The sequence below is a fragment of the Papaver somniferum genome, unplaced genomic scaffold (genome assembly GCF_003573695.1).
Source record: "Papaver somniferum cultivar HN1 unplaced genomic scaffold, ASM357369v1 unplaced-scaffold_117, whole genome shotgun sequence".
Classification (NCBI taxonomy): Eukaryota; Viridiplantae; Streptophyta; class Magnoliopsida; order Ranunculales; family Papaveraceae; genus Papaver; species Papaver somniferum.
Window position 1 is genome coordinate 2,706,506 of NW_020620714.1, and position 12,793 is coordinate 2,719,298.

A 12,793-nucleotide genomic window follows, 5' to 3' on the forward strand; every position below is an offset into this window, starting at 1 on the left:
GTGATTTCTATTAATGATTTTGTTGCAGTGAATGGGAATAGTGGGCTTGCACAAAATATGGTTGAGACAAAAATAGATGTTGTGTATCCTCATGTCTACTTATTGATTACATTATTTTGATATTTCCGGTTGCTACAACTACCGTTGAGAGAGCATTTTCATCTATGAATATAGTGAAAAGTCGTTTGAAAAATCTTATTGGTAATGAGTGGTTGAGTAACTGCTTACTAACATATATTGAATGAGAAGATTTTCGCAGTATTAGCAATGATAGGATTATTACACGATTTCAAGGTATGACAACACGTCGTGGGCATTGTTGAATACAGTTGGAGTTGGGTTTTTTGGGAAGCATACTATTTTTTGGGTACTCATAGTGCATATAAGGTACTTTATGGGTGGATACTATTAGGTGTACGAAAGGCCAGTAGGAAATGTAATATAAAATCTATTATGTGCAATGAAAACAAAAAATTGACTACAATAGAAACTCCATTAATTAATGCTTTATTATTTAATAAACTATTTTAAATAATATATTTAGCCGGTTTCGAGTCGGGGACAATGTGCAAATTAGTAATTCGTTAAAATTATAAATTAATACATTTATGATCACTTATGTAGACCCTGTATGAAATAAAAATTAATAATCCACTAAAATATTATTATTTAAAGGGATAAAGAATATTACATGTACTAGTTGGAAGCCTAACAATCTAAATTCCAACAATATACTATTACATTAATTGAACAGGTTGTTGTGCTATCCTACCAGGGAACCTCATGGGTAACATAGCCAAGGATTCGAAGCAGATGGGGGGATGAGATTGTGTCACAAGGGGGGAAAACTAATTCTACCTTCCATGTTAATTTCTGAAATATTACGCCATTGGGGGCTCGAGCCTGGGACCTCCTGGAACGCATGTAACTTTGGGGAACGGGGATGACCAGCTGAGCTAAGTACCCGTTATATATATATATATTCAATACACTAATATATTATGAAGATTTCTAGAAAAATAAATCATTTGTCATATGTTTTTTGTTAAAATCAATATCATACTGAACTAATTTTTCTTACCATTGTAAGAATTTCTAGTGTTGTTTCTCACAGCACAGTGGAAAATTGTTTATTGTGATTATCGCTTTAACAACCTCGTTTCGTGAAGAGGGATCATTGTAGAACTTTCATCATCTTCTTTCCATTCTTTAACGCTCTCAATTATTCCTTCATCAGTCAAGAATTGCGTAACTTCATTTTCTTTCAGATATTCACGACATATTGACATTCACTGGATTATGATAATCCAACTTTTTGATTAAATTCTGCAAGTCTTGACTGATATCACCGTCTAAGTGTTCATCTGAATTGTGTAAACCTAGCTATATTATTATTTGATCAAAGTTAAATTTATCTACAAGTTAATAAGAAATTAATTAATATATAAATTGTCTAAACCTTGCTATGTTATTATTTGATCAATGTTAAATTTATTATAAGTTAATAAAAAATTAATTAATATATAAATTAATAATTTATTGGTATCTCGTTTGATTAATAAATTCTGGTGGTTCCAACAACATTAATTTATAGAGTTTCAAATGTAACTTTTTTTGGTGTATATTATTTTGTTTGTTATCCTTGTCTAGAAATCCTAGATTCGCCACCATGTGCACCTTACATTAGTTCTATTCAAAAGAAGAAAATTCAATGAAGGCAACGCACGACATATCACTTCATCACTGCTGTGTCACAACCTAATTACTGTGCTAGTTGGTTAGTTGCTGTCTTGCTACATTTCAATCAATCAAAAGTATAGTTATTGTGACATATCAGAGCTCTGCACATGCCCCGGCTAAAATCATAGTACAAATTGAGGTCCTAATACTCAAAGTCTCACTACTACTCTAGCTAGCTCTGCGTCCACAATTTTCCTATCTTTCGGTACGAATATTGTCTTGTTCCATTCATTTATATTGAGATATTTCTAACTAGTACATGTATGGTAGAGTTATCGCAATTTAAATGTGAAAAATTGGGAACAATTTAACACCACTAGTAACTTAAATGTGCTACTCATATATACCTTTGATTCTTTGATGTTCCCAAATCATCTGCAAGTAAACCCCACAATACACAATTATAGTCCTTGGACGGTTATCAACAGACTTACTGTTCTTTTTTGTAAACTCTGTTATAATTGTAGTCCTTGATAGGTTTTGGGAAGTAACTACTTAGCATATAACATGTTCCCTTTAAGGCCAAATATCATTTTGCTTTTGCATGCCAAGCCTAAAATAAAAAAATTAACAAAATTTAAGAAAAATCAAAATTAATTAATTAATTAAAAAAAAGAACGACGCAATATGGGTAATTATCATTAGCACCATTGATTCAGTAGATAGATGTCGGAATGGAAAGGAAAGGCCATTTTAAATGTGTTGCGACACCTTACATTAGTTCTATCCACAAAAAGAAAGAATCAATACAGGCACGACATATCACTTCATCATTGTGTACCGAGACATATATGTCATAACTCTTCACCTGCCCTGCCAAAAAGCATAGCATCAATTACACCTCTGCAGCTCTTTCGTCCACAGTTTTCCTATCTTCTTCGGGAGACAGTATGAATGTCATTTGTTGAAGGTCTAGTTTGTTTCTTGTTTCATTCATTTCGTTTATTGCGTTGGGACTCAGATTCTATACAACAAAGAACTATATTAACAAAAAGAACCAAATTTACTACCAATCAAACTGGAATGGAGAACCCTACTTTGGCCAAAACAAAGAACTCGACTAAACCTTTCAAGATTCAAATGTCACTTAAATTCCACAGCATTTAGGAGGCAATTTGAAATAGCATTCCACAAACCTTAACAATATTCCTACAAGGCATTTTAAAAGTCTTCAATATTAAACCCAACATTCTGATACTCAACTGTCAGAGCGTGGGTCTTCCACGAACATTGGTCTGGAAAGTCTTAGGTCACTAGTTCATTGGCTGATGGATCGCAATCTAGATATCACACCATCATGAGTTAACTGAAGCACTTTGCGCTTTACTTGCAGAATAGAATACCACTTCAGTGAATAAAATATCTATCATCATACTACTCTCCAAATCCGTTTTACAATAGGCCTTACAGAAGATAAGTAGGTACATCGGAAAAGGAAGTAGCACTCGAGAAAAGCTGAAGGTGGTTTATACGATAAAGGGGAAATGACTTGAATAGTAATTTAGTTAGCAGTTTCATACAAAACTAACTGAATTCAAACACCATTGACGTCATTGAACAATGCAGTTGTGTCGTGTGGATGCTAATTTCACACTAACTATTAAGAAACTGTAAAGCTACCAGTGAAGTGAAGGAAGTCTTAAGATTAATCTAAAACACTGCGAAGAGGAACTGTTATTGAATATAGAAAATAGACATTATGAACTCTTGCAGATGTAAGATAACACGTCGGGTCGTGAAGTAAAGAATGATCAGTGATCACCGTCATCAAACTTTACTTTCGTCTTTCTTCAAAAACTAACGAGTGGTCTTGATGCCTATTTATAGGCTATAGTATACTTTTGGTTAATTTCTCTACAGCTTTGAATTTTAGAGAACTCTTTACAACGACTCTAACACACAGGAATTACATTTCGTGTAACTTTAAAAAAATATTAATTTTTTTCAGCCTTCCATCTCTTAAACTGGAATGGGTTTAACAATAATGGACATTATCCGATCTTTTGCTTCGCGATTTGGTATGCCATGACCATCTCCAAATCGGTACGTATACTGTCCCATTCTAGCTACATTTTGGACAGTGTTGATAAAGGAACTTCAGAAAACATCCTGTGAAGACGATAGACTTGTATTTATTTTTTCCCATGAAGAACTTATCAGATGCTGCATATGTTCACGGGCAACAGACTCCGAGACACCTGTTTCATGAATGCAACATTGTATGATGTTACAGTATCTCCTCTTTCTAGCTCTTTCTATATTTGACATCATAAACATCTACCAGTTAGTATTAGAGATATTTTATAAAATGGTCGGATGTTTAATGCCTAATTAGGGTTTGGGTGGGTCGTAAAAAATGCAGTTGATGCAAAAGGTTCAAGACTAACTTTGACCGTCTAATTATTTTACCATATTACCCCTGCGAAATGATTAGATGACACAATATCTTAAACGAAGGTATAAACTTAACTGGAGAAATACGCAGTGACATTTTGTCGAACATCTGAACTGCTGTATCTTCTTCGCATAGATCCGGCGTACACATATCCAAAACTAATCTCCCGGAGAGAATAATACGAACCAGGATTTGGGTGTTTATTATCTAAAAATGAAATCACAAGTGATTCCAAAAGTTAAGACTTACGTGAATCAATGAATTGAAATATAACGAGTTCATGACTCAAGTTTTTTTTACCAGATTCTCCAAATAAAAAAAAATCCTAGCAGGCATAAATGGAACAAAAAAAAAATCATACAGATCCGTGAGTAATTCTCTATATAAGTTTCACCTACCTAAATCTGTGTTTCCGTAGTCACCACCACTAGAAGATAAATGAAAATGCTCGGAAAATTTCAGAATTGGGGATTTCTTTGATCAGTGAGAGAGATGTGATATATTGCCGTAGTTCACCAAGTGGACTGTAATGTTCTTTAATAGAACCATCAAAAGCTTCAACTGGAGTTGTTGTTGTAGTAGCAGCAACAATGGATTGTAACTCTGTATGGTTGTCAAAAGCTTTTGAGATAAACAAGAATTGGGAAGAAGGTGGAAAGGGACGAAGAAGATGTAGCTTTTGACGATATATAAAGTCAACTAACGTTTTTCTAATTGTCTTCCGCTAGTCAATGACCCTTTTGCATCAAGTGCATCTTTCACGATCCAGACCCTAATTAAGCATTAAACATCCGCCCCTTTTACAAAATATCTCTTAGTATTATCACAATAAAGCTGCGGTACTTAAATGTGCAGTTGTACACCTTTGAAGTTGCCAAATCATTTGCAAGTCGAAAGATCAAGGATGACCAATGTATGAGATCAGATTGGTTTTTATATGTGGATAAATTCTTCGAACTTTGATTTTAACATGCTGCGGATCGAACATTATACAATAGATTTAATGGTGTTTTTGCTCCATCTTTTGTTGCGGACCGAACGTCCTAGCAACAGTTTCGTCAGATTTTATTGTGATGTAGTTCAGTGGTTTCAGAAGGTAACAGTTTCAGCAAATCTCGAACTGTGAATCAGGACTGCACCAGTTGCGATCAACTAGACTACAATAACTGTGATTATCTGGTCTGCAGCAGTTGTGATCAGCTAGACTGCAATAGTTTCGATCAAACTGGGCTGCGGCAGTTTCGATCAACTGGACTACAGCAGTGGTTTTTGACTGCGTTCAAACTGCTTTCTCACAAACACGATTTTTAAGCTTTTTGTAATATTTTTCTCAACGAGAGAACACGATTATTTTTCTCGTTTTCCCCTTAGTCGGCGCCAATGTGTGTACCCAGAAATATTTCCAGGCACTAAACACGATGATTTTGGTGATGATGACGGAAACTAGGGCTAATAACACAAAACAAGCATAAAGATGATAGACACGAATTTTACGTGGTTCCACATGATTTTCCTACATCCTCGGACGAATCCCCGTAAGGAGAGATATTTTATTGATGTTAGGGTTACAATGGATTTTTGATCCCTTTTAGGGTTCGTTGGTGTATTTTTCTCTATCAAGGCGTCTCCCATTAGGGTTATAATTCCCTCTATTTATACAGTTGAATATCTAGGTTAAACCCTAATTTCGAGATAAACTTCCTCCGCAAGTAACTTGGGCAGCAAGTCATCCAGAATCTTCTTCCAAGGTCTTTGCTCTAGATCGGTGGAAATGGGCCAAACTGAATTGGGCTTGTGGATTTGACCAACGATCTTTACTTTGACTGACAGGGTTGACTTTCGCCGTTGACCGCGACTATCGATCTTTGACTGGCAGACTGCCTTGACTGGAGACATGGCTGAAGACTGGATGGAGGCTGGCTGACAGTACGACTGGCAATTTGGCTGGAAACTGATTGACAGTGAGGATGACAAGTTGGATGAAGGACTTGGATGAAGGAATCCGCCTGTGAACTTGGCCGGGGGACATGGCCGGGGAGCTGAGTCTTGACCGCTTGATGTTGGTTTCGACCGTTGATTGATAGTTGACTTTGATCGTTGACTGGTCTTTGACTTTGACCATTGACATATCGTTGACTTTGACCACTGACCGATCATTGACTTCTTGGAGCATTGGACTAGCAGGTAGTTACGTCGGTTGGCTGGATGACAGACTTTAATGATGGTCAAATGGTGGTTCCAAAGTAATCTGATTCAATATTGTGACATTTTTATTCATGGTACAAGCAATCATGTGTGGGAAGAAATAACATGAAGCTGGATATCTTTCTTACTTTTAAAATAGGAGTTGTATTGATAAAAATGGTTGGAATGGTTGTATGAACTCAAAATAATGGTTGGGTACGGTTTCCTTCATGGAGAATCAAATCTTTTAGAGTTACACTTTTTATTTGATTTATGAAGTATGAACAACCGTTTCATAATTCTTCTACTAACCAGCAGAGAAGTGAAATGATCAGAACTCTTTATTTTATTTATTTTTGAATGCTCTAGTTAATCATAATCATGGGGATCAAAATTCAGATCTACATATTTTTGTTGACGTTCTTATTTCAAGCAAAATAAATATTAATTTTAAGTTTATAGTCAGTATCAGAATTTAGAAGTATCATTACTATAACACAGCCAATCACCAAGTAATCTGGTGATTGGCATGCTCCCTCCCACCACGGAGGTAGGGGTTCGAACCCTGCATCTTCCAAAATCCGCTGCAATCTAAGGAGTTTGGATGTAGTATAGGGACCACTAGTCTAGGGTATCAAATTTTTTTTTTTACTATAACAGAAATTGATAATTTAATTTGAAATTTTGTAATATGAATCACGAAAATTGTGATCCAAAACTGCACCTGAAATACAATGGAAGACTTCTTATTCTATATGATCGAAATTTAGAGGACTGAAATTTTTTCCTTAAATAGATATAAATCTTATGGTTGCTTAAATAATAAAATACTGAAAATAATAGATTTTTCTTAAATTTCGCATCAGATAGCTATCATTTAGATCCAATGGCTGATAGATGTGAGTTCATCCTGACTATCACGCGGCTTCGACCGTGATAGCATGACTCTTTCTTTTATTAAAATCAAGTATGAGCAGAGAACTAAGGAAGAAACGTAAAAAATATATAACAAGTAAAGGAGATAGGAAACTACCATATACTCAAGATCTCTGCTTCAAAAATAAGTAAATTTATTGCAAAGATTATGTTAGCAAGAGAAGATATGTACTCTGTCAGGTTTCAAATCATTAACCCTATGATAAACCAAAATGGTGATATCACGTCCAAAGTATAGGGCCTTGTAGTGGTATCGTTTGCAGTAACAGGAAGGGAGAAAGAAAAATTTGTGAGCGAACACGATAAGGATCTTATCAAATTTTCTGTTTTTCATTAGATATTTGCATTGAAGATACTGAATTAGGTTTTTATATAAATCTTCCCCTTAATCTTCTTAAGATTTTAACAAAAACTTCCCTTACAATTACAGTTTAAACTATTTTTTTTCCTCAGAGATCTAAAAGTCCTTGTGATACATCCTAGTTTGTTTCCACAGTAACCGTAATGCCCCAAGGCAAAATCTTGGTAGCCTAGAAAGCACAGCCGTCCCAAATAATATTAGTGACGGCGGAAACAAAGACAAAGCCGTCCCAAATAGTATTAGTGACGGTTGAACATTTTTGGAACTACTTTTGGTCTTTTCGGGCTCATTTTATGCCGTCCCAAGAAGTTTCTATCTTATAGTGTAGTGATGATTTTTAAGGAAATATATTCTTGTATTGAAAAACCCAATTTATTAAAGTAAAAGAAGAGAGTAAAGACTCAAGAAGAATGGCAACACGCCAACCAAATCAAGGAAACTTGAAATATATACGATTATTTTATTTATTTATTAGTATTATTTATCTTTTCTCATGAACGATAAAATTCAATATCTTTTTGGAAACACAATTATTCATTTTGGAAACACAATTATAATTGCATAAAATAAACAAAATACAAGAGAATATAGTGCCCATAACATCTCTTAGGTGTATTAAACATTTTCCCACACAGGGGTAAAAGAGGTGTAATAAAATTATTAATAAGTTCTCTAACTTTTCGCATTTTTCCTCACATTTGGGTGTTTCAAGCAGCGTTTCGAGCAACTCAGATCGAATTGGGGGTTTAGGGTTCTTTCAATCCTGTGAATTCAGCTCAGACTAGAATTTTGGGGAATCGTCACCTTATCACATTCCTACTTGAAGAAAACTTCAATTTGGAGTTTGAAGTTTAAGCAATTACACTTGAAGAGCTGTTACTCATCATCCATTTCTATACTCAATAGGCACTTCTTCTTTTCTTTCCATCTTTTAATTCCGGGTTTTTGATCCAAAAATGATAGTTCTCTACCAATTTGGAGTTTAGGTTTTTGTATCTGCTCAGGGTGATTCATTGAGAAAATTGGAGATTAGGGTTTTGAACAAATAATTTTGGGGGTTTTCTGAGGTTTACACTTTTCAGATTAGGTTAAAGAATGGAACAAACAAGAAATTTATCCCCATGTTCTAATGTGGAAGATAGAATCGGTAGGTTACCTGATAATCTACTTCATCATGTTCTCTCTTTCGTTGATACTAAAATTGCAGTTCAAACTAGTGTTCTGTCCAAAAGATGGATTCGTATTTGGAAATCTCTACCCTTCTTGAATTTCAATAGTATAAGGGGTTCATAGAATTTGTTTACTTCGTATTCACATTTCGCGATGACACCAATATTCAGAAGTTTAGTGTGAATTGGGAGGACACGTCTCTGCCGACGATAGTATGGTGTTAATGAGTGTGAATATGTGGTGGCTTAATGCCGTTAAGCGTGATGTTCAAGAGATTAGTTTAGTAATGAGTCAATGCCCTGATTCCGCATATGAAATTCCTCATCTACTCCTGAATTCTAAATCATTGAGAAAGCTGGTAATAAAAGTATCGGATCCTCACAGATTTTTAGATATTATTCTGCCAAGATCAACGAATTTACCTCAGCTTAAAGAACTACTTCTGGATGGATTATCAATCTTCGATGTAGAATTTTATAAAAGACTCTTTTCAAGTTGTCCAGTTCTTGAAACATTATGGGTATGTAATTGTTATATACAAATTGATAAGCTAAGGAATTTGATTGTTGATTCTGTCAGCCTAAAGAAATTTGTGTATGTTTGTCAGCTAAATGATACTACGCCTAACCTTATCAAGTTAAATGCTCCAAATCTAGAAGAATTTTCTTGCATATCTTTCTTGACACAAGGTTGTTCTCTACAAATCTGTTGTCCACTCTCTGGTGCAAGGTTTTATGTGTTTCTGAAAGACAATTCTTAAGATGAGAATGCATTTACATATATGAAACTTCTTTCAATTGAAAAGGCCGTGTATGCTAAACGTATGATGAAATCTCTAGCAACGGTTTATATGGTGAAAAAATTGGAACTTACACCTGGATGTCTTGAGGTATGGGTGCTTCCTTTCTTCTATGAATTAAATATCTGAACATATTTGCCGAAATGGTGTAACTATATGTCTTACTGCCTAATCAAATTTATGAGAAGAACAAGTGAGGTGCTGCTTCTTATAAACAAGTCACTTTCATTACTTGTAAGAGGTTTTTAGCTTTTATGAACTATACATCTTGGTTATCAAGATGATTGCCATTTTTGTGTGTCTTTCTTAAGTCTAGAATAAGGATGACAACAAAAGTTTTGTTATTTGGATCTAGTAGAGATGACATTGTTTATATAGCTTCATTAGTATTAATCTGTTTTCCAGTTATTTATGATGCTCTTTTAAGTAGTTTTGGTTTACTATTTTTCGCGAGATATTAGTTGCCCCATTATTGAAAGAATTTCCTTTTGTTTCTTAAGGTTTTATCACAAGCTCCTGACTTATTAGACTGTCAACCACCTCACTTATGTGGCCTACAATCCCTGAAGCTGGCAATGTGGGGTACAAGTGGTTGTTTGCGAGCTGTAGCCTACTTACTCAAGATTTCTCCTAATATAACTCAGCTGGTTCTTGTATCGGAGGAGGTAATGTTTTTCATCTAACTCATTCGACAATCTTTATATTTGTGTAACATTTGAAAGTGACCTATCAGTTGTGATTGGTTCCATGCAGTCAATACAATTATCGAAGGTTGGAGATGACTGGGAAGCAGGACTGTCATCACCGGGAATGTTGTCTCACCTCAAGTATGTCGGTATTAAAGAAGCCGAAGGATGTGATGGTGAGCTCAAACTTCTTAGTTATTTGTTGACAAATGCAAAGGTTTTGGAGAAAGTTTCTCCATTATTCCGTTCTAGTGCTGGTTCTCCTGGTTGCTACAGCTTCTTCAAGTATCAAAATGGTGTTTTATTGAAAGCTAGCAGGTGATATTATAAGCTTTACTAGAACTTGACAGATGAAAAGTTACTAGATCTAGCCAACTAATTACGGATACTTTCTTGGATTCTGAGCAAGACTTTTTTCTTGGGAAATCAAGTATTTTGGTTTGGTGTTTCTTCCTTTTGTGTTTTGCAGTATGTCTTCTTCTGGGAAAATAGTTACATACAAATGTCATTTTGGGACTTGGTTTTGCAGTGCTTTAATGCTTATTATTGTCGTCATCTTTTGTTTCCAAGCGCTTCCAATATAGGCCGGATAACTTTTTTGGGAGGCAAATTGGTTTTGTTCCTGACTTTTGAAAAACTACTTCTACTTCCATTCGCCAAACAGGCTATAAATGAAAGTTGAATGTTTCCGAGAATTTGCTGAATGGACTGAATGGAGGTTTAGCTGGATATAATTGTTGAATTCTTATTAGAACATCTTTATTGACCTATCTTTTTGCGTAACGTAAGGGTATTTTGAAACAAAAATGAAGTGTGTTGTGTGTGAATGGAGGGGTGGGGCCCACTTCTTCCCACCCCTATCCCAATGGAGAGAGAGTGACATTTCTGCGGTTGGATTCCCTCACGGTGTACATTTGGAAGTGTATGTATCAAAACTGATTTTGAAACCTGGCTAAATTGGGACCTATAGACATTAACTGGCCCTGTCACTATGTACGTGACAAAATTAGATAAAAGTATTAAGGTACTCTCACTTTTTAAATTTAATCCCAATCTATATCCTCTATCAAATATTAATACTACTAATTTATCACATCAAATCATAAACTAAAAACTAAAATTAAAATTATAAAACTAAAATCATAAAATTAAATATCAAAATTAAATTCATTTCCATCTCCACTTCAACTGATTCTTCTTCTCTTCTTCTCAACACAATCCTCTAAACTAGGTTTTAGTAACATGTCATCGCTCAAAAATTGAAAATTTTGAAATTAAATTTTTTCGGGTTACCAGAATCAAGTAATGTTAATGTACATGTGATCCGATTGCAAATAGAAACGGTTTATGTTCATGCCCACAAAGACCGATTGTCCTAGATATGTTTTCTGGTTCGAGAAATTTGAACAAGAATCGGTCAATGTTAATGTCCACATAGCCCGATTCAGTTACGGTAGGGATAACCTTTTTTCTGTAACTTGTTTTTGTTAGAATCGGACTACATGTGTGTCTACAAAAACCGATTGTGTACTTTTTGAATTCATAACTGCTTATCCCATAATCATATTACATTAGCACTTATAAAAACCGATTGTTGATGTATAATGCTAGATTCGGATTTTATATGTGTATCGAGTAAACCGATTGTTGTAAGAAATTTTTTCCAATTTTTATGTATCTTTTTTTTGTTAGTATCGGATTACACGAGGACTTTTATAAACCGATTCCTGTTGTGCAATGTCAATAATCGGTTTTTATGTGTGTATCGTGTAAACCGATTCTGGTTATATCCGAATTGAAAATGAGTATTAGTATGATTTTACACAATTTCAAAACGATTATGATTTCATACTCGATCTCAAAATGAGTATGAAATTTATACGCAAACTGAAATCGAATATGAAATTATACTCATTTTCAGATCGACTATGATTTAAATTATGTTCGATTATTTTTTCAATAATCGGTTTTTTGTGTACATGTGTAAAAACCGATTCTGATTGTTTTTTTTTATGAAATGAAAAAATCAACCCAAAATCGGTCTATGAGAACATGAACATATATCGATTCTGGTATGATTTTTTTCAAAAAAAAAATAAAAAAAAATAATGTTTTGATGATGAATCAAAATTAGTTGATTTCTAATTTGATTTCATTAAACATCAATTAATCACCCAATTAACACTTATTAATCAGGAATAAATTAATCATTATGTAAAATAGTTGGATAAGGGATTACCTTTTTACCTTTAGAAAAGCTTCTGTAAAAAAAATAAAAAATAAATAAACGTCGCTAAGATATACAATTTTTGAGACATGTCTCATCACATTTCCAACACTTTTTCAACATATCCACTACACGCAAGATTCTACTGAAATGTCTTCCATGACTTGGCAAACTCGTCTGAGGATTGCAAACGAGGTCGCAAATGCAGTCGCATATTTACACCTGGCAGCATCTCCGCCCATAATTGACAGAGATATAAAGTCCACCAGTATTATTAGATGATGAAAATTGCACA

General features: G+C 34.5%; 1 protein-coding gene across 1 annotated transcript; it reads left to right on the plus strand.

Moving 5' to 3' along the window:
- Positions 1-10,120: 10,120 nt before the first annotated feature.
- LOC113329929 lies at positions 10,121-10,835 on the plus strand. The gene is made up of 2 exons (XM_026576765.1): positions 10,121-10,250; positions 10,339-10,835. Exons 1-2 carry the CDS (start codon positions 10,161-10,163, stop codon positions 10,591-10,593), a joined length of 345 nt encoding a protein of 114 aa, XP_026432550.1. The 5' UTR covers positions 10,121-10,160; the 3' UTR covers positions 10,594-10,835.
- The last annotated feature ends 1,958 nt before the right edge of the window (positions 10,836-12,793 follow it).

Excerpts from the sequence above, each read along its gene's own strand:
- LOC113329929 (XM_026576765.1), top strand. The coding sequence starts at position 10,161 with ATGTGGGGTACAAGTGGTTGTTTGCGAGCTGTAGCCTACTTACTCAAG. Across the intron at positions 10,251-10,338 it reads TGGTTCTTGTATCGGAGGAG|TCAATACAATTATCGAAGGT; the intron begins GTAATGTTTTTC and ends GGTTCCATGCAG.